Source organism: Physella acuta, unplaced genomic scaffold, assembly GCF_028476545.2.
Source record: "Physella acuta isolate Inbredline_101_S28 unplaced genomic scaffold, ASM2847654v3 ptg000502l, whole genome shotgun sequence".
NCBI lineage: Eukaryota > Metazoa > Mollusca > Gastropoda > Physidae > Physella > Physella acuta.
Genome location: NW_026732021.1, coordinates 655,760 through 679,220, shown reverse-complemented (window position 1 = coordinate 679,220; position 23,461 = coordinate 655,760). Strand labels below are relative to the sequence as shown.

The 23,461-nt window shown below is 39.8% G+C and overlaps 3 protein-coding genes across 3 annotated transcripts; all 3 read right to left on the bottom strand.

Annotated features, from left to right (window-relative positions):
* Positions 1-1,453: 1,453 nt before the first annotated feature.
* On the bottom strand, positions 1,454-4,852 carry LOC131944665 (peptidoglycan-recognition protein SC2-like). Its single transcript, XM_059305437.1, has 4 exons — positions 4,669-4,852; positions 2,757-2,939; positions 2,540-2,653; positions 1,454-1,745 (listed from the first exon to the last, which is right to left on the bottom strand). The coding sequence occupies exons 1-4, from the start codon at positions 4,712-4,714 to the stop codon at positions 1,540-1,542; spliced, it is 549 nt and encodes a 182-aa protein (XP_059161420.1). The 5' UTR covers positions 4,715-4,852; the 3' UTR covers positions 1,454-1,539.
* A 3,345-nt stretch (positions 4,853-8,197) lies between these two features.
* On the bottom strand, positions 8,198-10,716 carry LOC131944667 (peptidoglycan-recognition protein SC2). The gene is made up of 4 exons (XM_059305439.1): positions 10,589-10,716; positions 10,230-10,412; positions 9,457-9,570; positions 8,198-8,583 (listed from the first exon to the last, which is right to left on the bottom strand). The coding sequence occupies exons 1-4, from the start codon at positions 10,641-10,643 to the stop codon at positions 8,384-8,386; spliced, it is 552 nt and encodes a 183-aa protein (XP_059161422.1). The 5' UTR covers positions 10,644-10,716; the 3' UTR covers positions 8,198-8,383.
* A 1,296-nt stretch (positions 10,717-12,012) lies between these two features.
* Positions 12,013-21,671, bottom strand: LOC131944662 (peptidoglycan recognition protein 3). The gene is made up of 8 exons (XM_059305432.1): positions 21,519-21,671; positions 20,773-20,955; positions 18,278-18,391; positions 17,396-17,589; positions 13,494-13,611; positions 13,047-13,229; positions 12,589-12,702; positions 12,013-12,291 (listed from the first exon to the last, which is right to left on the bottom strand). Exons 1-8 carry the CDS (start codon positions 21,568-21,570, stop codon positions 12,092-12,094), a joined length of 1,158 nt encoding a protein of 385 aa, XP_059161415.1. The 5' UTR covers positions 21,571-21,671; the 3' UTR covers positions 12,013-12,091.
* Positions 21,672-23,461: the final 1,790 nt, after the last annotated feature.

Below are 23,461 nucleotides of genomic sequence, written 5' to 3'. Positions count from 1 at the left end.
TTACATAGTGTCCGCCCCCTTCCCCCTCCTGAAATTGTTGTCTGTCCCCGTCCCCCCCTCCGAAAATTTCAAGTGCCCCCTCTCTTCCCCCCCCCCTCCCCGGAATTTAACTATAATCAGCCTCTAATTTCGTTGGACAAAGTATTGTTTTCTCCGTTTAGAAATTTTCGCTTTGGTATCACAGCTTCTGATGGTGTCACCGCTTCTGATGGTGTCACCGCTTCTGATGGTGTCACCACTTCTGATGGTGTCACCACTTCTGATGGTGTCACCACAACGGATGGTGTCACCCTATGCGGGCTGGAGGTGTGTCTTACAAGAGACCACATTTATTCAACAAAACTAAAAGCTGGCGCTAGAAAAGATAAGACCCACCGATTCCAGCCTTGACCTAGATCGACAGGTCAAATCCTTATCTTATCCTGATCGCGGAGATCACGATTTGCTTGATCACGACAGTCAAGCGATGGGACGGAAAAAATTAACAACAGAAATCAGTTCTTAGGCTGGATGTAGCGACTTTAATAACCCTGGTCATTAGTGTGTGTGTGGGGGGGGGGGGGGATAGTGCCCTTTTTGTCATGATTGGGAACTAGGTTTTGTTCATACTCTAGTTTTCTAAATTGTTTACGTTATCCACTCGGGCCTAAATAGATTACTACTGCTCTGTTTTAGTTAACACAATTTTATTTGTATCGTACATAGTTATCACACACATTCATTTGATTGGTTTGATTCTTAACATACACATTTATTTTGAAGTACAAGCCTGTTAAGCTAGTTTGGTCGTGGTCCTATCACCGTTGATCAAAACAGATGGTCGATCCTTCATATTTTTAAGATATCTTTTTACACTTACTATGTTTTATTGTTTCCTTTTTTTAAAAAAAACAACAAAACAACAGCTGTCCATAAGACACACTCAAAGTAAAGGTCAACACACTTGTTTATTTTTTTAGTGTTTTTTTTTAACCTTACGGTGTCAGTTTGGAGTTTATTTTAAATTTTGTTTCCCGAGAAAGCAACTTTTTCAAGTTTCAGAAATTACAAACATTAATTAGTCTTATACCGCCACGCGGGACTGTGTGGCCTAGCAGCAAAGCATTAGACAGTTAACCCGAAAATCTCGAGTTCGAATCCGGGTTCAAGTCAGTGGAACTCTGATAGATACTTAGCTCAAATCAGGGAAAGTAGAGGCGGCTGGGCATAGGGCTGACCAAACTATCCCTTTATCCATTATTCATCTATATCCAATGGATCGTTAGATCTAAAGAGAAATCTTTACACCGTCTACTGTCTCCATAACACGTGTCAAAACACGATCACAATGATTCACATGGCGACTGAACTAGCTGTCAGTATTTGACAAATACAGCTATGGTAATCAACATTCAACATCAAACACAACTGGTACAGTTATAAAACGCTTATAATTAAGTGTAAACACCACTGAGATGCTTCAAGCTGTTTCAAAAATCATTTATTTCTTTGACAAGACATGAATAAATAATACAATACATTCTAATGTTTATGTCGGATCTAATAATGTGGCCAGCTTTTGATGGCGTTCCACAGCTGGGTACCAGGACACTCAGTGCTGCTACCTGGCATGTCCCTGTGTCCCCTCAGGACGTAGTTGGTTCGGATCTTACCCAGCTGCACGCCACAGTCGATCAGGTCCTTGACGGCTTGCTGGGCTGCGGCCGTTGGCATGTGGCTCGTGAAGGTGCCGATCAGACAGAAACCTGGGGAGTCAGTACAGTTGGAGTCATAAGACTGGGGAGTCAGTACAGTTGGAGTCATAAGACTGGGGAGTCAGCACAGTTGGAGTCATAAAACTGGGGAGTCAGTACAGTTGGAGTCATAAGACCAGGGAGTCAGGACAGTTGGAGTCATAAGGCAGAGAGTCAGTACAGTTGGAGTCATAAGACTGGGGAGTCAGCACAGTTGGAGTCATAAGACTGGGGAGTCAGCACAGTTGGAGTCATAAAACTGGGGAGTCAGTACAGTTGGAGTCATAAGACTGGGGAGTCAGGACAGTTGGAGTCATAAGGCAGAGAGTCAGTACAGTTGGAGTCATAAGACTGGGGAGTCAGCACAGTTGGAGTCATAAAACTGGGGAGTCAGTACAGTTGGAGTCATAAGACTGGGGAGTCAGGACAGTTGGAGTCATAAGGCAGAGAGTCAGTACAGTTGAGTCATAAGACTGGGGATTCAGAAAATATATACTTTTATCAGTGTCCGCCCCTGCCCGGAAAATTTAGTCCGAGGGGGGGGGGGGTGTCAACATTTTCCGGGGGGCGGACACTCGTAAAAGTAAATATTTTCTATGTAAATTCCATTTCGTTCGGGGGGGGGGGGGAGGAGGGGGAATGGAACGGTAGACATTCTTCGGGGTGGGGGGGGGGGGATGGGCTGCGCCGAAGAGATGTCTGGAAAAAAACTCTGCCCCCCCCCCCCCCCACACACACACACAAACACACCCAACATACCTTGACACACCTGATCCCATCTTCCATTTACCAAAACTTATACTCACCATATCCAACACTGTTGTAGTTCAAGGTGTGAGCGCCCACCTTATCCCACCCACGACCCTCGAACACGGATCCATCTCCACCGATGACGTAGGTGTATCCAATGTCTGGCCAGCCTGAGACAGGGAAACAGTAAAGGTAAGACAAGGTGATACATTTCAAGAGTTCAACTCTTAAGGTATAGTGGTGATACGTTACAAGTGACCATCTGATACTTACCATGAGTGTCCATGTGATAGTTCTGGAATATTTTCACCTGGTTCTGGCACGTGGTCCTGTCATGGCAGTCTGGACCGGCCGAGTGGTGGATGAAGGCGTACTGGACGGGGTTGGTCAGGTACCATTCGCCGTTGGGGGGCCTGGCGCCCCATTCAGCTCGTGTGATGATGTGGGGGCACGCACCTAAAGCCATTAAAACACCATATATATATATATATATATATATATATATATATATATATATATATATATAAGACAATACATTTAAAACACATTCTTGATGAATTTGTATCGTTTTTAAAAAATGAATAAATAAGCGAAAGTACAATAGGGAGAGCTCTGAAAAGATTTGAATTTGAGTGCGATTAAAACTAAACTATGTATTGCCCCCCCCTTTCCCTTATTTCCACGTGAGGACTACCAATAAAATTGAAGTAATAGGATCAGTTGAACATATTCAACTCACCATTATCACCAGGTCCAATACGGGGTTACTAATATTGAATGCTGACCAACCTTTATGATATATACCTACCTAACATGCTAGCCCACCTGTATATCACCTACCATCCTACCCTGTTAGCCCACCTGTATTTCACCTACCATCCTACCCTGTTAGCCCACCTGTATTTCACCTACCTACCTAACCTGTTAGCCAACCTGTTAGCCCACCTGTAAATCACCTAACATCCTACCCTGTTAGCCCACCTGTATGTCACCTACCTACCTAACCTGTTAGCCCATCTGTAAATCACCTACCTACCTAACCTGTTAGCCCACCTGTATATCACCTACCTACCTAACCTGTTAGCCCACCTGTATATCACCTACCTACCTAACCTGTTAGCCCACCTGTATATCACCTACCTACCTAACCTGCTAGCCCACCCGTTAGCCCACCTGTATATCACCTACCTACCTAACCTGTTAGCCCACCTGTATATCACCTACCTACCTAACCTGTTAGCCCACCTGTATATCACCTACCTACCTAACCTGCTAGCCCACCTGTTAGCCCACATGTATATCACCTACCTACCTAACCTGTTAGCCCACCTGTATGTCACCTACCTACCTAACCTGTTAGCCCACCTGTATATCACCTACCTACCTAACCTGCTAGCCCACCTGTTAGCCCACATGTATATCACCTACCTACCTAACCTGTTAGCCCACCTGTATATCACCTACCTACCTAACCTGTTAGCCCACCTGTATATCACCTACCTACCTAACCTGTTAGCCCACCTGTATATCACCTACCTACCTAACCTGCTAGCCCACCCGTTAGCCCACCTGTATATCACCTACCTACCTAACCTGTTAGCCCACCTGTATATCACCTACCTACCTAACCTGTTAGCCCACCTGTATATCACCTACCTACCTAACCTGCTAGCCCACCTGTTAGCCCACATGTATATCACCTACCTACCTAACCTGTTAGCCCACCTGTATGTCACCTACCTACCTAACCTGTTAGCCCACCTGTATATCACCTACCTACCTAACCTGCTAGCCCACCTGTTAGCCCACATGTATATCACCTACCTACCTAACCTGTTAGCCCACCTGTATGTCACCTACCTACCTAACCTGCTAGCCCACCTGTATATCACCTACCTACCTAACCTGTTAGCCCATCTGTAAATCACCTACCTACCTAACCTGTTAGCCCACCTGTATATCACCTACCTACCTAACCTGTTAGCCCACCTGTATATCACCTACCTACCTAACCTGTTAGCCCACCTGTATATCACCTACCTACCTAACCTGCTAGCCCACCCGTTAGCCCACCTGTATATCACCTACCTACCTAACCTGTTAGCCCACCTGTATATCACCTACCTACCTAACCTGTTAGCCCACCGGTATGTCACCCATATAGTCATGAACCCAGTGTACTCACCCCAAACTAGAGCCACAGGCAAGCAAAGAAGAATGAACGCAATCATCTTGAGTCACCAAAATCTCACAAACAATCGAGAGCTATACAACGTTTTAAATATTGGACTGGTTTTAAAATAGACCAAAGCTTTCAAGAACTTTTAAAAATTTGAAAAGAGAACGTTTGGAAAGAATTTTGTGCGATATCCGTAGTTGCACCAAGACATAGCAGGTGTTCGACATAGTTGACCGGATGTCAACGTCACAACTTGGGCTAAAATTAGTAGTTTCTACGGTGGCCATTTTCAAAGCATACGAGCATAAAGGTTACTACAAACAGTGTTTCTTCCAGACTTTTTTCTCCGGGGGGGGGGGGCGGGGCGGTAAACTTTCTTCGGGGGGGGGGGGGGCGGACACTGTTAAAAGTATATATTTTCTATATAAATTATATAAATTTCATTTCGTTGGGGGGGGGGGGGGTGGTAAAAAATTTTCGGGGGGGCTTAGCCCCTCCGAAGAGATGCCTGGAAGAAACTCTGACTACAAATTGCTTGAAGGTCAATTGACAGACTGTTCTGAATTTATTTATTTTTTAAATTATTTTTTTTTAAATTTCCCAATAAACTTGAACCATTTAGATTACCTTCAGTTCGTCACAGATGGTTCCAAATTTTTGTTACCAGAAAGCATATTTTCAACAAAAATTGAATATTTTATAACATTTGTGTAAAAAGTAAAAAAAAAAATACTTCCGGTTTCATTAAGGCTAGAAATAGTCAAGGAATTAGATCTAATTACTAGTATTATTATAATAATTTAGCAGTACTTTTATTTTTAATTTTGGATTAGTATAGTCAGGGTGTTGTGGTTATTGGGGATGTTATATTATTTAATATAAATACAATACTACGCTATACACCATTGATCACTGTTGTGAAATTTTACCATAGAAAACAACTGTTCTGACTTTTATTGTTTTAGTCTCCCTGGCCATTCCAGTTGACTTCAAAAAGAGGTTGAGGACAGTTTTTGAAAAATATTTGAATTGATAAAATAATTCCAAATGGCTTTTCGAAAATATATAAATGAGTTAAATCAATGGTTCCCAAACGGCTTTAATTTTACAAGTTTTTTTTTTTTACAAATGTACCTATAATTTTATCCCTTACCAAATGTGTAATTAAATTTTTTTTTTCAAAAATTTAGTAAGATTATATAGAATTTTCATGTTTAATATGAAAGTTAAAAATTTACTGTACATAACTCTTTGCACAATCAATTCATCAGATTTTGAACAATCTTTTAATACTTATATTTTTTTATGAGAAAAAAAAAATTGCGCAATCAATGAGTGTATTATTACATTTCAGCGGCAAATTATAGCCTACTTTCTAAAGGAGACATAATTATTTAGCTTGCTTCCTTTGTCTATCTGTCGTGTTTTTGTTTTCGTCAGCCATAAATCGAACCTGACGAGCGAAATTTCGACTACTTTTAACGGACTGATTCGTTTCAAACTTGACACTTAGGTCAAGACCCGATGACAATGCAGTCTGACATAAAATTTGACTTAATTGGATGCCTAATCAATTTGTAAAGGATTAATTAGTTTCCCATGTAAAATATTTTTCCGCGCAATTATACGCACATTGTTCGTGTTCATTTGGTGCGCAATTGTTTTTAGACAAGAACTTTATTGTATACATATTTAAAGAATTGAAAAAATAAAGCGGGAGTGATCTCCCCTAAACTTTCTCAAATGTTCTTATATAACACTACGTGGGAAGGCAACTTGGGATATAGATATGATTTAAATCATTTTTTCCCACGTTTTCTTTAACTTGCTTTCGCGTCTGTTTGTCTTTCCATCAAATCTTGAGATCGAAATTTCGGGCACTTCCCAGTTAGCTAACGCGCTGAAATTTTCAGGAAAGCTTTGTTTCCGATGACAATACAATATTCAATTATTATTATTACTAAATTGATCCATGGAAAAATTTTATTGATCATTTTTTGACTTGATTTGTGCAAAAAAGGGACATAACCTAGTAATTGTAATTTGATAAAAACAAGGTCCGGTACTTTCCCTCTTCTGGCTTACTGAAAAACAAATGAAACATGAAGGAGCGAGCACGCGATTGGCTGAGTAATGGTCACGCGGTGTTTGTGTACAAACCTATGCAAATCTGACTGATAAAGACATTCCCGACTTAAGCATTGACTTTGGGCCAGATGGAATCCATCGGATTGAGCCGAGATGCGTAGAATTTGATGGAAAACTGAATTATGGAAAAGTCGAGCGAAGACAACTGCCCATAATTCTATGCTGGGCATGCACAGTGCATAAAATGCAAGGCTGCACAGTTGATCACGCAGTTGTCCATTTAGGACCAACGCTTTTTGAAACGGGCCATGCGTATGTTGCGCCAAGTCGAGTACGATCACTCGAAGGCGTACGCATTGTGGAATTGGATTGCAGCAAGCTAACAGTAAAAAACCCTGCAATGAGGAATGTCTACATGAGATGGAAAGAATGCGTCAACAAGAACCTCCAGCTGATCCTGAATAATAAGCGTGTCATGCCTGGTATAAGTCCCTTTTATCTTTGTGTTCGTCCTTTGTGAGTGTTTGTCTTCGTTTGCCAAAAAAAAAGTGAATGCGAGAAGATAAAATCGATAGCAAGATTTGAATGCAAACAAACATACAAAGACTAAAAGTAGAAAATAATTATCATTAAAAATTTAAAAAAAAAAACCCACATTTTCTGATTGAACTGAAAAGTAGAAAATAAATGCTATACATCACAATAATGCAAGCGATCACTCTACTATAAGCAATCGCAAACTGCGTGCGCATTATGACAAAAAATGAAAAACGTGGGGCGCCGTGATTTTCTTTTACTTTTATTTTCTACTTTTTAGTTCAATCAGAAAACGTGGGTTTTTTTTTTAAATTTAATGATAATTTTAAATACTTTAACTTTTTAAAATAGAATAGAATCTCGTAGAAAAAAGAATTGCGTACCAAGTGAACGGCAAACAATATGTGTATAATAGTGCGAAATACTAGTACTTTATAAATTCAAATGCGTTCTTTTTTAGAAATCGGAAATAGCATAAAGTACCACTTCCGGTCTACGGAAATTTCTCAAAATTTGACTGAAGGCTGAAAATTAGATTTTTTACCTATATGTGAAATTTCGTTCATCTATCTGAAACAGTACTCAAGTTATAGGCCTTTGAACAACCAACAATAGAATAAGCTCCACTTTCGTTTACTGGAAATCGCTGATAAGTTGAGACAGAACTACAAATTTGATATAATACTTATATATGTAATTTCATCAACCTATCTGTAACGGTACGGAAGTTATCGTGTTCACAGACATAAACACATACATACACACAAAGACATACGTGCAAAATTGCAAAATTATGTTTTTCCGACTTAAGGAAAACGTCGAGATTTGTGAAAAATCTCGGTTTCGATTTTTTTGCACGATTACAATACTTCTTCTATACCTCGTCTACGAGAAAGTAAAAAGACGAAAATGTAATGATACTTTTATTTCCTTATAAATTAGGGCGATATCTCCGAAATATTTAATTAGATTAATTAATAGTGTGGCCATGTCTTGATGAGATATTAAAATCTGCGAGATATTTAATTAGACTAATTAGTAGTGTGGCCAGGTCTTGATGAGGTACTAAAATCTGCGAGATATTTAATTAGAGTAATTAGTAGTGTGGCCAGGTCTTGATGAGGTTGTAGAATGCTGTACCAGGACATGCTGTACTGCCCATGTCCCTGTGTCCTCTCAGGACATAGTTGGCCTGGATCTTGCCCAGCTCCACACCACAGGCGATCAGGTCCTTGACGGCCTTCTGGGCAGCGGCCGTGGGCACGTGACTCGTGAAGGTGCCCACAAAACAGAAACCTGCAACAGCCAACACAAACATGGTCATACACTTTTCCAGAGACATTGTCGTAAACCGTTATTCCATGCCATTAACTTTCTTTTACAAACATTAAAAATGTATTTGAAAACACATTTCATGCACGCCATTTTAAGACATATCCGTCTCTGTCTTCATAGAGTTCCCATTAATTTTAGAGTTATTATATTCAGAGAACTGGATAAGGAAGGGTACAAACATAATCTTATCAATTCATATATGTTAGAATTTTATTTCGCATGTTGATAGTTGTGTTTCAAGTTTTTAAATAAAGAATGGCTAAAAATAGAGCTCGCAATGATATAAATAAAAACGCAAATGCTTAAACTGTCTTAGGGTGAAGAATTATACAACGTGCGTATTTTCTTTCAACGGTGATCCGTATGAGCTTCTGTATACATACATATATTTAGAAATTGTGAGCTGATGTTTGTTTTACGACATATAGTGCTATTTTTAAAAGGTCCGATAGGAAGAGCGCTAACATGATTGGCATTTGAGTGTGATTAAAGTTATGTAAAAATGTAAAATGCAAAAGTGTGAAGTCACAGCATCTGAAAGCGTATTAATCTAATCAATTATTTAAAAATGTAACTGATTATTAAATAAGCATCTTTTGTAGCTTTTACATATTATATAGGTACTTTTTTAACCTCCGGTATTTCCTCTTCTTGACAACCTGTGAGAGGATATAAGCACCTTGCGTATTTCTTTTATCATTGGCCACAATAAGCACTACCCATCAAAACTAACCGGACTGCAAAAATCGGAAATTACTCATTGTATAATTATTTTTAAATGAGCTCAAATAAAATTCGGTACAAAATAAAATGGTCCAAAGAGCGAGAACTGACCGTATCCAACACTGTTGTAGTTGAGTGTGTGAGCGCCAACAACATTCCAGCCTCGACCTTCAAAGATGGAACCGTCGCCTCCAATCACAAAGGTGTAGCCGATGTCAGACCAACCTGAGAGGAAATTGTTGGATGTCTACACAGGCTTGTCTCTGAATGTGAAAATAAAGCACTATGGCGCTTATACCCGTTTTAAAGAGCGCCCCTCTGTGGCACACGACATTCGATGACAAAACTAGGTGACGCACCCGCACCCATGGGGACAGTGTAAACGGTGGCTCCCCAGAGCGCCCTGGTACGGCCCCTTACACCTGGGCGGTTGCTGTGGTTTGCTCTACCTCAATATTGCGGAGAGTGATTAACGTACACTCAATGCTTTCATACCGCCCCCAGAGGGCGTCTGGGTGAAAGTGTGGACGAAACCCGCGCCCCAACAACTGTGGTCCAACAAATATAGCGTCGACTTTGTTTACATTTAAATAATAACATTTTAACTAGGTCATACTTCTAAATAGAGCGTTAAGCGGGAGTGATCTCTAAACTTTCTCGTATATTCATATATAACTTAATGGGGGGGGGGGGCTATTTCAGTGCAATCGGGCTAGAGTGATGTTTTTGATTTCAAAATTGTATAATTTAATGTTTTAAATAGAATAGAGTGTGTAAGTCGCGTTATCTCTAATTAAAAATATATCAGAAGTCTAGAAATGATCATGTATTAGAGGGCTAGAACTGACCATGTATCATGTGTTATATTGCCCGTGAGTACTGACCGTGGGTGTCCATGTGGTAGTTCTGGAATATTTTCACTTGCGCCTGGCATGTCGCTCTGTCATGACAGTCAGGACCAGCGGAATGGTGGATGAAGGAGTAGTGGACGGGGCCGGCAAGGTGGGTGACGCTACGGGGGGCTCTGGCGCCCCAGTCCGCCCTTTTGATGATGTGAGGACAAGCACCTGTATTTAAAAATTGGATAACGACATTTTAACTCTATTAATAATTCAATAAACTAGTTAGAACTAACATTAAATTTTCCTTCATATTGCTATACATTGTGGGTCTAGATCCTGATTACAGTGTTAGTTTCTCATGTTCTATTTAGATACTTACATAATTACACCCAACAACTCACCAAAAACGAGACTGACTTGCAGACAGACGAAGGCGAACACCAGAGCAGACGACATGATCAAAACATTCAAGTGGTGGCGCTGACCTGCTGGGAGATTATTTTATACTCGTCACGTGACCTTGCTGATTTCTGGAGTTTGGGACGGTTCCACCTAGCCGACATGTACAACACGTCTTTATATAACATTCGTCTCCTCTCTACAACACGTCTTTCTACAGCATTCGTCACTTCTATTCTACCAAGTACCCCACCCTCATGTTACTGCCCCCTACCTCACATATACAACACATCTTTCTACAAATTTCGTCACTTCTCCTATGCCGTAGCCCACACCCATGTTACTGCCCTACCCCCCACCTCACATGTAAGACATGTATTTCATATTTTTACGTCATTACCACCCACCACCCCAATCTCACATGTGTGTAATATTTTAAAAAACATTGTTGAGACAACGTTGTACGTGTGTGTGTATGTGTGCGTGCGTGTTTGTTTGTTGATGCGTATAGTGAATACAATTATTTTTACTCACATTTAAGACACTTATAGCGTTTGAGTTATAGACTATTTCAAATCTTATATTAAAGAAAGTTTTGTTGTCGATAATAATACTTTGACTTAAGGTCTCTGACTACAAGAAACGCTTTCTTTATAGGGCTGAGATGATGATAGTTGAAATGATGATGGTTGAAATGATGATTGTTGAAGTGATGATGCACAATTTCGTGACTTTCTGGACTTTAGTAACTTTTGCTCATCAATACAACTTTTGTTGTATTGATTTTTAATGACAAGATGTTGGACTCACAACAACACGCATAGTAAAAGGATAATATTTTTAAATGTGTCGCAAGTTGGTGATATTTTAAAACAACCTGTTAAAGCTATCATTTCTTGGATCATGGCTGCAAAATATTGATCTTTTCATCTTGAAGTAGCTTGTAAAAAGTAAACAACGAAGGCCAATTAAACTTTTTGTTTAAGTTCACCAGGCTAGCTACGTACTAAAAACAAATTTGATTTTAAAATTATTTTAAGCTGTAAACTATTTAGCAGTATACTAATTTTTTTTTAAAACAATTCGCTTTGCTTAAAACTAGAATTCGTTCCAAAAGATAACGTACAGATATGTAACATGTCCTGGCAGATCGACTTGGTTGTTTTCAAAACTTTAACCAGGTAACGAACAGAACAAAATATTTACACAATAACGAACAGAACAAAATATTTACATAATAACGAACAGAACAAAATATTTACATAATACACACTTTTACATACGCTTTCATAATACATTAGTAAACTGCCATCTTTGAAACAACCGCCAGAGAATTCGAAACAATATTTTTTGTCCTCTAAAACTAGAAGAGTGTAATGGTTTATTGAATAAATGATCGTGTAAGTTTTATAATAAAACACAAAAATAAAACGACGTTTTTATTTCCTTTGAAACGGAAACATAATCGATTAGGGCGAAATCTGCGAGATATTTAATTAGGTTAATTAGTAATGTGGCCAGGTCTTGATGAGGTTGTAGAATGCTGTACCAGGACATTCGGTGCTGCCCATGTCCCTGTGTCCTCTCAGGACATAGTTGGCCTGGATCTTGCCCAGCTCCACACCACAGGCGATCAGGTCCTTGACGGCCTTCTGGGCAGCGGCCGTGGGCACGTGACTCGTGAAGGTGCCGATAAAACAGTAGCCTGCAACAGCCCATACAAACATGGTTTTATATATTTATACAATGTTATACTTTTTGTTTAAACATCGTCCGAAATTTTCTATACAAACATAGCCATACACTTCAATTTTTTTAAATTAATAGTTCCAAATAAAAATTATTAATAATATATTATTACGCATTAATTTTCAGATATATTTTTTAAATTTAGGTTATTGTGGAGATTCTAGTTATTGCTGAAGCAACCCATCAAATAATATTTTTACGAACTCTCACTAAAAAAGTACAAAATAAAATGGTCCAAAGAGCGAGAACTCACCGTATCCAACACTGTTGTAGTTGAGTGTGTGAGCGCCAACAACATTCCATCCTCGACCTTCAAAGATGGAACCGTCGCCTCCAATCACAAAGGTGTAGCCGATGTCAGACCAACCTGAGAGGAAATTGTTGGATGTTTACAGAGGATGGTAGCACTAAATAGGGCAGTGGAATTTTACTTTTCCGAAGGCCAAGATTAGAGAAGTAGAATCTTACTTTACTGATGGCCAAGGTTAGAGAAGTGGAATCTTTCTTTACAGGTGGCCAAGATTAGAGAAGTGGAATCTTACTTTACTATTTAGTTGGATTCCTAGAGTGCTAGAACTGACCAAGTTGTGCTGGTAAAGCCGAGTACTGACGAGTAAAGCCGAGTACTGACGAGTAAAGCCGAGTACTGACGAGTAAAGCCGAGTACTGGCGAGTAAAGCCGAGTACTGTCGAGTAAAGCCGTGTACTGACCGTGTGTGTCCATGTGATAGTTCTGGAAACTTTTCACTTGAGCCTGGCATGTTGCTCTGTCGTGACACTCGGCGCCAGCCGAATGGTGGATGAAGGAGTAATGGACGGGGCCGGCAAGGTGGGTGACGCCATGGGGGGCTCTGGCGCCCCAGTCCGCCCTTTTAATAATATGAGGACAAGCACCTGGTTAAACAGAACAATAAACACATTTGAGTGACATTTTATTTGAATTATCTTCTCGAATTAGAAGCGACTTTCTGTTAAATATAGCACTGAAAATGTTAATATTGTGGATCTTTTAGTTATACATTGTGGATGTTCATGTGAAAACCATGAATTTTTTGTGTGCTGGTTTGTTCTATAAATAATGAAGCCGTCAGATAAGGAATAATTTGTTATGAAAGTAGTGTGACTGTATGAGTAGTTTAAAACTATCCACCAACTCACCAAAGACCAGACTGACTTGCAGACAGACGAAGGCAAACACAAGAGCAGACGACATGATCAAAACTCGACTCAAATATTCAAGTGGTGGCGCTGACCTGCTGGAAGATTCTTTTATACACATCACGTGACCCACCGATTAAAAAAAATGTGTCTGGTTTTCGTGACGGTGGCACTTCCAGGTAAACATGCCATGTGACCCACTGCCCCTCCCCCCCACCTGTAGTCATCCCACACATCCCACACATCCCTCACACTTTCCACCTTTCTCCCCCACTTCCCAGTTATCATTACTCACACCTTATATAACTGTTATAACAGAAGTGTGTTTATACGTGTGTTTGTTGACTTGTACAGTGAATGTTGCTCGACCTACTTCTGGGATACCGTGCACTTTTGGCTGGCACAACATTCATTCATTTTACAAAATCGCACTAATTAACCTTCTCACAAGTTTAGCTCTAGAAACATTTTATGTTTCTTGGTGTGACAAAACACGCACTCACTCACACACACACACACACTCACACATATATACACACACACTCACACCCACTCACACACATATACACACACTCACACATACACATATACACACACTCACATACAACGCAACACTATCAGACATGTTTTCATTAAAAAAATATAATCCAGATTTTCTTTTTTATCTTTTAAAAAACAATTAGCGCACTGAAAGGACAAAGCCCATCCAATGTTTGACGTCAGCTGGTGATACTTTTAGAGCAACAACTTTAAAAGGCCCCTTTAATTATTAATCTTGGGCGTAATTTGGTGATAGATGTTACCACATTTAATTGAAGTCGAATGGAGCTAATTCTCCCACTTTATTGCATAGTAAACGAATGTATTGCTAGCTATGAAAGCAGTTTGTGAACAAGTAATACGATGACCCATGTTTCAAACTATAATTCGTTCCAAAAGATAAAGTGCACCGATATGTAACGTGTTCTGGAGTTTTAATCTTTGAAGTCTGAAAGTCTGATAGCCGCTCTAAACATAGCCACATAGGACACAGGCGCCAATGATAGGACAAAACAAGTCGTACACAACATCAGTTAAAATCATTCGTCACGTTTTTACATTTCCTAAAACAAGTCCAATGAGTCTTTCTGCAGGGAAGGGGGGGGGGGGGAGAAAGCACTACCACCTCACTCCCCTCGGTTTAGATTGGAAAAAATTAAATTGAAATAATATATAAATATATAATTCAACCGTCATTTGATGTAAATAGTTGTCTAACCTGTAGATTACATATATGTCTCAACATCTCAAATGGCATAAATGACATAAAACAATGTCACACCCATCACATCCCAGCCCCCAAACTCACACACATATATTTGACTCCATATTTACAAAACATCAGTAGTGACTCCATACAGTAGCGTAGCGAGGGGGGGGCGGGGGGGGGGGGACATATGACATATGTCCCCGGGCGCCGAGCTTAGGGGGCGCCAAAATGGTTTGGAAAAATAAATTGAAAGGTTGAGGGGCGTGCAAATTGAAAGTTTGAGGGGGGGGGGTGCAAATCAAAATCTCGAGGGGGGGGGGGGGGGGGTGTGCACATCGAAAGTTTGAGGGGGTGCAAATCAAAATCTCGAGGGGGGGTGCAAATCGAAAAGTTTGTCCCCGGGCGCCGGGAAGGGTCGCTACGCCTCTGAATCCATATTTTAATACATCAGTAGTGACGCCATATATAATACCTTAGTAGTGACTCCATGTCTCCATACTTTAGTAGTGACTTCATGTTTCAACATCCCAGTAGTAACTCCATGTTTTAATACCTCAGTATAATAATGCCTTTATGGGGTATTGCTAATGCAATCCAACTAATTTCTACGTCTGTAAAAAGATTTGGAGTTGTTGGACTTTCTGGTTCGGTACAAGTATTTGACAAGAGTTATAGCTTACGTGTTGAGAAAGCTGCTGTTGACTGGTTCGAACGATACTTAGATTACAAGATCAACTAACCAGCTATTACACGGCGACAAAGTGGCCAATTATTGTATTAGAGTGGTAATCATAGCTCCCTGTAAGGCAACAACGATACTCGCTACTTTATTAAGCAGTAAATCAAGTAATCATATCAATGGTCTATATCGATACTCTGGTATCGTCTGACCACTGAAGAGCAGGACGCCCGGTCCAAACATTCCTCCGTTACCATGGTGAATGAGCACGTAGTGGACAGGTGACGTCACGTATGACGAGTTAGTGGACGGTCGGGCTCCCTACTGGTCACGTGGGACAGTCGGGCTCCCCACTGGTCACTTGTGACGATGGCCGAGCAGACGGCTGTTGGCAGAAGATTGTGTCCATGTTTTTCAAGACTGAGAAGATTAACCCATTAATCCTTAAAAGTATTGCTAGCATAATTATTCGATACTGCATCTACTCCATGAGCTATTGTCCACTGTTCCAGCTTTACTAGCTTTAAGTGCAGCTACGCTAGTGACACTGTAATTCTGAAGGGAAAAAATGGTTCAATTAATTAACTGCGATAAAGCAGTGTCCATCGTTTATAAACAAATTTATTTAATCCATCATCTTATTCCGTTAGTGCCCAAGACATAGAGCAGATGAAGTAGAGTTCGTCTGTTTCAATAACCCAGGAGAAATGCCTGAAAGAAACTATATTGTTTAAAGACGTAGCTTGTTGCTTATAGTTGAAGATCGGTATAAGCAGAAAGATTGGTGAGATCTACTTACCGAAAACCAACGCTGTTTGAGCTGACAGCAAGGTGAATAAACAATGTGTCCGTTTTTTCTCAGATAAATGGATTACTTTTTTCTATTCATCAGCGTTTTAAATTTGTTCTATAAATAATGAACCGTCCGATAAACAAAAAATGTTTATGAAAGTAAAATGTAATTGCAATGACTAGTTTGAGTAAAATCTAATTGTAATTACTAGTTTAACACTTTTCACAGTTTGGAATTGTTTAGGAGGCTTGACCATTGCTTCCGTTCGGAAAAGCAAGGTCACCAGATATTTTTTAGATTTACCGACTACTTTCAACACTTCTAACAAGTGTGTATTAATTTTTATTTGAAATATTTGAAAGAAAGAAAGTTTTATTTTTTAATTCTTTTATTATCGGTGCATTTTATGTTTGTTTTGTTCTTAACATCCCGTCTGTCTGCGATATGTCGTTTGTTTAGCCTTTAAAATCTATCGTCTGCTTGCCTTATCACGACTTGTTTTTAAATCTCTTCACTTCCGTTGACTATGTTTTTTGTTGGTTTTTAGCGTGTTTTTGGTGTTGTTTTTTTTTTTTTAATTTATTTCTTTTGACTAGACGTGAAATGGTTGAATTTTTGAGCTGGTGTCTATTCAGAGATTTTTCAGTTTCTTTATCTTGTCTTTAGCAGTTCGTTTATAATATTTTTATGACGATACTGACAATAGTCTGGAAGGGAACTACTGATGGTCACTGTATGGATGAACTAGCGATGGTCAGTATAGAAGTTGCCTTGTGGTGGTCAGTCTAGGAGTGAACTGGTGATGGTCAGTCGGGAAGGGAACTGGTGATGGTCAGACATTAGAAATATGTTGCTTGGTACGGCTGTAGTTAAGCGTGTTAAAGCTTATGGAAAATGTTTGGCCCGTGTTTAATCAGTGTAGAAACAGTATTTTTGTTTATCGTAAACTCGCTGCACTGTCTGTCAAAAGTCAAAACTTTTTCACTATGTGCAACATAGAAAGTATATACGTGTTGATAATGTTTACCTTTTCGCTGGAATGTTGAACTCGAGGGCTATGGTGCATGTTAAACTTTCAAAAAAAAAATTTTCAATTTTTATCGATGCATATTATATGAACTAAAATTAGTTTTCAGAATTGATTAGCAAACACCAAATGTTGTTTTTTCAAATATTTAATAATGTGGCCAGGTCTTGATTTGGTTGTAGAGTGTGGTGCCGGGACAATCAGTGCTACCCATATCCCTGTGGCCCCTCAGGACGTAGGCGGACTGGATCTTGCCCAGAGTGACGCCGCATCCAATGATGTCCTTAGCGGCCTGAAGGGCTGCGGCTGTTGGGAGCTTGTTCATAAAGTTGCCGACAAAACAGAACCCTGAGGGTCAAATAAACAGCTGTAACATCTGTGTGACCAATACAATGTTCTAATGTTTAAAGATGTTCTATCATCTAAAACCGTTCGTTCGCAAGACACATGGGCAGAAAAAGTAGAGTTCATCTGTTTCAAAGAACTAGGCATATGAAGGGATAGTGAGGTCAGCACTATGCCCAGCCACCTATCTTTTCCCTAATGTGAGTTAGGTCCCATCAGAGCTGGGTGGACTCAGAGTAATTCTACGGACTTGAACCCAGAGTTGAACTCGAGACTTTCACACAACTGATCTCTATATTTTTAAACACGGAGAAAATGTTTCTAATATTCAATGTTGGGTTAGAGTCTCTAGGAAGTCCCAGCTATGATAAGTACCTAGCATCGTTTGGCTATTGGACTGGCCAGACTGGTTGCGCAAATACCCAGTTCACAAAAATGTAACCCATGCTATATCGCTATTCGCCCACTTTCTATATCGCTACTCGACCACTTTCTATGTCGCTACTCGCCCACTTGCCAAGTCGCTACTCGTCCATTTCCTATGTCGCTACTCGACCACTTTCTATGTCGCTATTCGCCCACTTCCTATGTCGCTATTCGCCAACTTCCTGCCGACTTCAGCACCTGTAGCTGTGGAGATACTATGTGACTACTCGCCGGCTGTAGACTATACAGCTGTAGTTGAACTTACCGTATCCCACACTGTTGTAGTTTTGGGTGTGGGCCCCGACCTTATCCCAGCCACGCCCCTCATAGACAGCGCCGTCCCCACCAATCAGAAAACTGTAGCCAATGTCAGCCCAGCCTGCAAATGTAAGACGTCATATTGGTAAACAATGTCTGCCCAGCCTGCAAATGTAAGACGTCATGTTGGTAAACAATGTCAGCCCAATAATGTCAGCCCAGCCTGCAAATGTAAGACGTCATGTTGGTAAACAATGTCAGCCCAGCCTGCAAATGTAAGACGTCATGTTGGTAAACAATGTCAGCCCAACAATGTCAGCCCAACCTGCAAATGTAAGACGTCATATTGGTAAACAATGTCAGCCCAACAATGTCAGCCCAGCCTGCAAATGTAAGACGTCATGTTGGTAAACAATGTCAGCCCAGCCTGCAAATGTAAGACGTCATGTTGGTAAACAATGTCAGCCCAGCCTGCAAATGTAAGACGTCATATTGGTAAACAATGTCAGCCCAGCCTGCAAATGTAAGACGTCATATTGGTAAACAATGTCAGCCCAGCCTGCAAATGTAAGACTCATGTTGGTAAACAATGTCAGCCCAACAATGTCAGCCCAGCCTGCAAATGTAAGACGTCATGTTGGTAAACAATGTCAGCCCAGCCTGCAAATGTAAGACGTCATGTTGGTAAACAATGTCAGCCCAACAATGTCAGCCCAACCTGCAAATGTAAGACGTCATATTGGTAAACAATGTCAGCCCAACAATGTCAGCCCAGCCTGCAAATGTAAGACGTCATGTTGGTAAACAATGTCAGCCCAGCCTGCAAATGTAAGACGTCATGTTGGTAAACAATGTCAGCCCAGCCTGCAAATGTAAGACGTCATGTTGGTAAACAATGTCAGCCCAACAATGTCAGCCCAGCCTGTAAATGTAAGACGTCATATTGGTAAACAATGTCAGCCCAGCCTGCAAATGTAAGACCTCATGTTGGTAAACAATGTCAGCCCAACAATGTCAGCCCAGCCTGCAATTAATGTATGACGTCATGTTGGTAAACAATGTCAGCCCAGCCTGCAAATGTAAGACGTCATGTTGGTAAACAATGTCAGCCCAACAATGTCAGCCCAGCCTGCAAATGTAAGACGTCATGTTGGTAAACAATGTCAGCCCAGCCTGCAAATGTAAGACGTCATGTTGGTAAACAATGTCATCCCAACAATGTCAGCACAACCTGCAAATGTAAGACGTTATGTTGGTTAACAATGTCAGCCCAGCCTGCAAATGTAAGACGTCATGTTGGTAAACAATGTCAGCCCAACAATGTCAGCCCAACAATGTCAGCCCAGCCTGCAAATGTAAGACGTCATGTTGGTAAACAATGTCAGCCCAACAATGTCAGCCCAACAATGTCAGCCCAGCCTGCAAATGTAAGACGTCATGTTGGTAAACAATGTCAGCCCAGCAATGTCAGCCCAGCCTGCAAATGTAAGACGTCATGTTGGTAAACAATGTCAGCCCAACAATGTCAGCCCAACAATGTCAGCCCAGCCTGCAAATGTAAGACGTCATGTTGGTAAACAATGTCCGCCCAGCCTGCAAATGTAAGACGTCATGTTGGTAAACAATGTCAGCCCAGCCTGCAAATGTAAGACGTCATGTTGGTAAACAATGTCAGCCCAACTATGTCAGCCCAGTCTACAAATGTAAGACGTCATGTTGGTAAACAATGTCAGCCCAACAATGTCAGCCCAGTCTACAAATGTAAGACGTCATATTGGTAAACAATGTGGTAGTTCTCTCAGTGACCTACCATTGTTGTCCATGTGGTAATTCTGCCATTGACCTACCATTGTTGTCCATAATTCTGTCATCGACCTACCATTGCTGTCCATAATTCTGTCATTGACCTACCATTGTTGTCCATAATTCTGTCAGTGACCTACCATTGTTGTCCATAATTCTGTCATTGACCTACCATTGTTGTCCATAATTCTGTCATTGACCTACCATTGTTGTCCATAATTCTGTCATTGACCTACCATTGTTGCCCTTAATTCTGTCATTGACCTACCATTGTTGTCCATGTGGTAATTCTATCATTGACCTACCATTGTTGTCCATAATTCTGTCATTGACCTACCATTGTTGTCCATGTGGTAATTCTATCATTGACCTACCATTGTTGTCCATAATTCTGTCATTGACCTACCATTGTTGTCCATAATTCTGTCATTGACCTACCATTGTTGTCCATAATTCTGTCAGTGACCTACCATTGTTGTCCATAATTCTGTCAATGACCTACCATTGTTGTCCATAATTCTGTCATTGACCTACCATTGTTGTCCATGTGGTAATTCTATCATTGACCTACCATTGTTGTCCATAATTCTGTCAATGACCTACCATTGTTGTCCATAATTCTGTCATTGACCTACCATTGTTGTCCATAATTCTGTCAGTGACCTACCATTGTTGTCCATAATTCTGTCATTGACCTACCATTGTTGTCCATATGGTAGTTCTGGTAACTCCTGATGACAGCTGAGCACGTGGCACGGTCATGGCACTCGCCTGACTCCCCGTGGTGAATGAAAGCGTAGTGGGCGGGGTTGTGGAAGGTGGTGGTGCCGGTGGGGGCACGGGCTCCCCATTGGGATCTGGTTACAACAGTTGGACACGCCCCTGAAATACATTACCCAGATTTAATTTACATTTTAAAATATTTTTTATCATCTTTATTTAGGTTTTTGGAATTCTATGGTTGTTGTTGTTGTTGTTTATTTTAGTTCAAAATCCATTAAAAATGTGTAATTGCGGTGATTTCTGTAACAGCCGCTAGATAGATAGTTGTTGACAGAAAAACTCGATTTTATTTATCTGTTACTATAATGGGCGTCTTATCTACCGTGGTCAATGAATGCTTTCATCAATTGACGACCAATATTTCAATTGCCCCTAGACTAGAGCAGCTACTGATTGCCTCAACTTACGACATATGTTAGTGCTGGACGTCACATATTGTGGGTTAGTTGGGGGTCCTGTTGGCTGTGCATTTAATACTCTAAATAAAACTTGTTTGCTATTACTAATTTCTGTTCATCTTTAAACTCTTCTCTGTTTTACTTGGCTAAAGATATCTAATATCATTTTTTCAGATTATGATCATGCCAGAGGGCTGCTACTGGATGGCCACATCGATCCTACACCCTAATTTAACTAACTAACATGAGGTAAAATGAACTTACCCAGGGCGAGTCCAAGCTGAAGAGCCAGTAGGGCAGTAACGATACGGAACATTGTGTGGCAGGGGATGGGACAAACTTGAGTCGGTCCAATTCATTTATACCTTCCTGACATAGTCTGCAGTGTGTGTGTGGTGTGTATGTGTGTGTGTGTGTGTGTGTCCCTGTGGAGCTGTGTGTGTGTGTGTCCCTGTGGAACTGTATGTGTGTGTTCTCTCGTGGAAAACAAGGCTACCAGTGACGTTCTATTGTAGGGAATTTTTTAAAAACTTTGACAGCAAATATTCTTCCTCAGATACCGTTTGGAAGCTTGAGGTCACGTTTCTTTATCTTAGTTCTACTCTCTGAACTTTCGGCCGGTTGACATTTAAATCAAGTTACCTTTCGGCCTATTGGTCTTCTCACATTCAAATCAAGTTATCTAAATCAGTAATTATATCTATTGTTGCTTTCTTGTATTAAAAAGCAGTTGTGATAACTTCAAATTTAGCTGCACATACATTCTATTGTATAGTAAAATAGTCGATTCAGTCCACACAAAAAAGTAAATAGGCCTATTCATTTGCTTGGTAAAAGAAAAAACATTATTTGAAAAATTGCTAAGTAAAAGGTCAAATATTTTTTTAATTTTCAAAATTCCATTGAAATAAGTGTTAAATTTAATGGTATTTCACCTTAAAAAAATTGAAAATAAAAATTTATAGCTGTTTCTCTGTTACAAAAACTAGCTAGCTGACTCTATTGGTGTTAGTACAAGAAGGATCAATATGGGCGGTTTATATGTTACTTTATGAAATTTTAGAACTCCGCAAAAGGTAGTTTTTTCCAAGATGGCCGTCGTTTCAATGGAAACCATATTTTCAGAATAGTACCTAATACATGCAAATATTTTCCCTTAAATACCATTACTTATACATACACAAATAAATAAAAACGGCTTATTAATTAAAAAGTTTTTTTCTGTTTTTTTCCGGAGCCTACCCCCTTAAGATTGGTGTTTTTTCTAGAATTTTTTCTCAATCATTTAGTTTTTAAATCGAGATTCATTGAAATATTTCGACAATAAACATTTTGTGAAAAAAAGGTTTTGAAAAAAAGGGTTTCTTAAAATGTTATTAAGTTAAAATAAACCGGGGGTGATCTCCCCTAAACTTTCTCGAATATTCTTATATAAAACAACAGGGGATGGCAACTCGGGATATAGACATGATTTTTAATCGATTTTAAATATACTTAAACTTTTTAAAATAAAATAAAATCTCGTAGAAAATGAAATTTCACATATAAGTAAAAGATATAATTCCCTGCCTTCTATCAAATTTTGAGTAATTTCCGTTGACCGGAAGTAGTACTTTACGCTATTTTCGGTTTCTCAAAAAACGCATGTGAATTTATAAAGTACTAATAATATCCCGCATTATTATGCACATTTTGTTTGGCGTTCACTTGGTGTGCAATTCTTTTTTCTACGAGATTCAATTCTATTTTTAAAAGTTTAAGTATTTAAAAATGGATTAAAACTATTGTCTATATCCCGAGTTACCATACCCGTAGTGTTATATTAGATTTTTCGAGAAAGTTTAGGGGAGATCCCTCCCGGTTTATTTTTTATTCTTATAAACTAACACATTCATCGAAAACCAAAGCATAAAAATAGCAACAATAATTACAATAATCAACGTTAACATTATCAGTTATTTTTTATTTTACACTTTCTTGCTTTGATTAAGGTTACTATTTTTACATTTGTTATTTTAAAAATTAAATTTACTTTTTGCACACGGAAATCTGACCACTTTTTCAGTTTTAATTTAACCATTTGAATTCCTATACATCCACAGTTTTGCACACGGCGATGTCACATTTGAATCCAAAGAATCTACTGGTGGGTGTCGGGATATTTTGCACACGGTTTTTATATTCGCATTGAACCAGTCTGATGGCAC

Excerpts from the sequence above, each read along its gene's own strand:
- LOC131944665 (XM_059305437.1), bottom strand. The coding sequence starts at position 4,714 with ATGATTGCGTTCATTCTTCTTTGCTTGCCTGTGGCTCTAGTTTGGG. Across the intron at positions 2,654-2,756 it reads CTATCACATGGACACTCATG|GCTGGCCAGACATTGGATAC; the intron begins GTAAGTATCAGA and ends TCCCTGTCTCAG. Across the intron at positions 1,746-2,539 it reads CTACAACAGTGTTGGATATG|GTTTCTGTCTGATCGGCACC; the intron begins GTGAGTATAAGT and ends CTGACTCCCCAG.
- LOC131944662 (XM_059305432.1), bottom strand. The coding sequence starts at position 21,570 with ATGTTCCGTATCGTTACTGCCCTACTGGCTCTTCAGCTTGGACTCGCC. Across the intron at positions 17,590-18,277 it reads CTACAACAGTGTGGGATACG|GGTTCTGTTTTGTCGGCAAC; the intron begins GTAAGTTCAACT and ends TTTGACCCTCAG. Across the intron at positions 12,703-13,046 it reads CTATCACATGGACACACACG|GTTGGTCTGACATCGGCTAC; the intron begins GTCAGTACACGG and ends ATTTCCTCTCAG.
- LOC131944667 (XM_059305439.1), bottom strand. The coding sequence starts at position 10,643 with ATGTCGTCTGCTCTGGTGTTCGCCTTCGTCTGTCTGCAAGTCAGTCTC. Across the intron at positions 10,413-10,588 it reads GCAAGTCAGTCTCGTTTTTG|GTGCTTGTCCTCACATCATC; the intron begins GTGAGTTGTTGG and ends TTTTAAATACAG. Across the intron at positions 8,584-9,456 it reads CTACAACAGTGTTGGATACG|GTTTCTGTTTTGTGGGCACC; the intron begins GTCAGTTCTCGC and ends TGGCTGTTGCAG.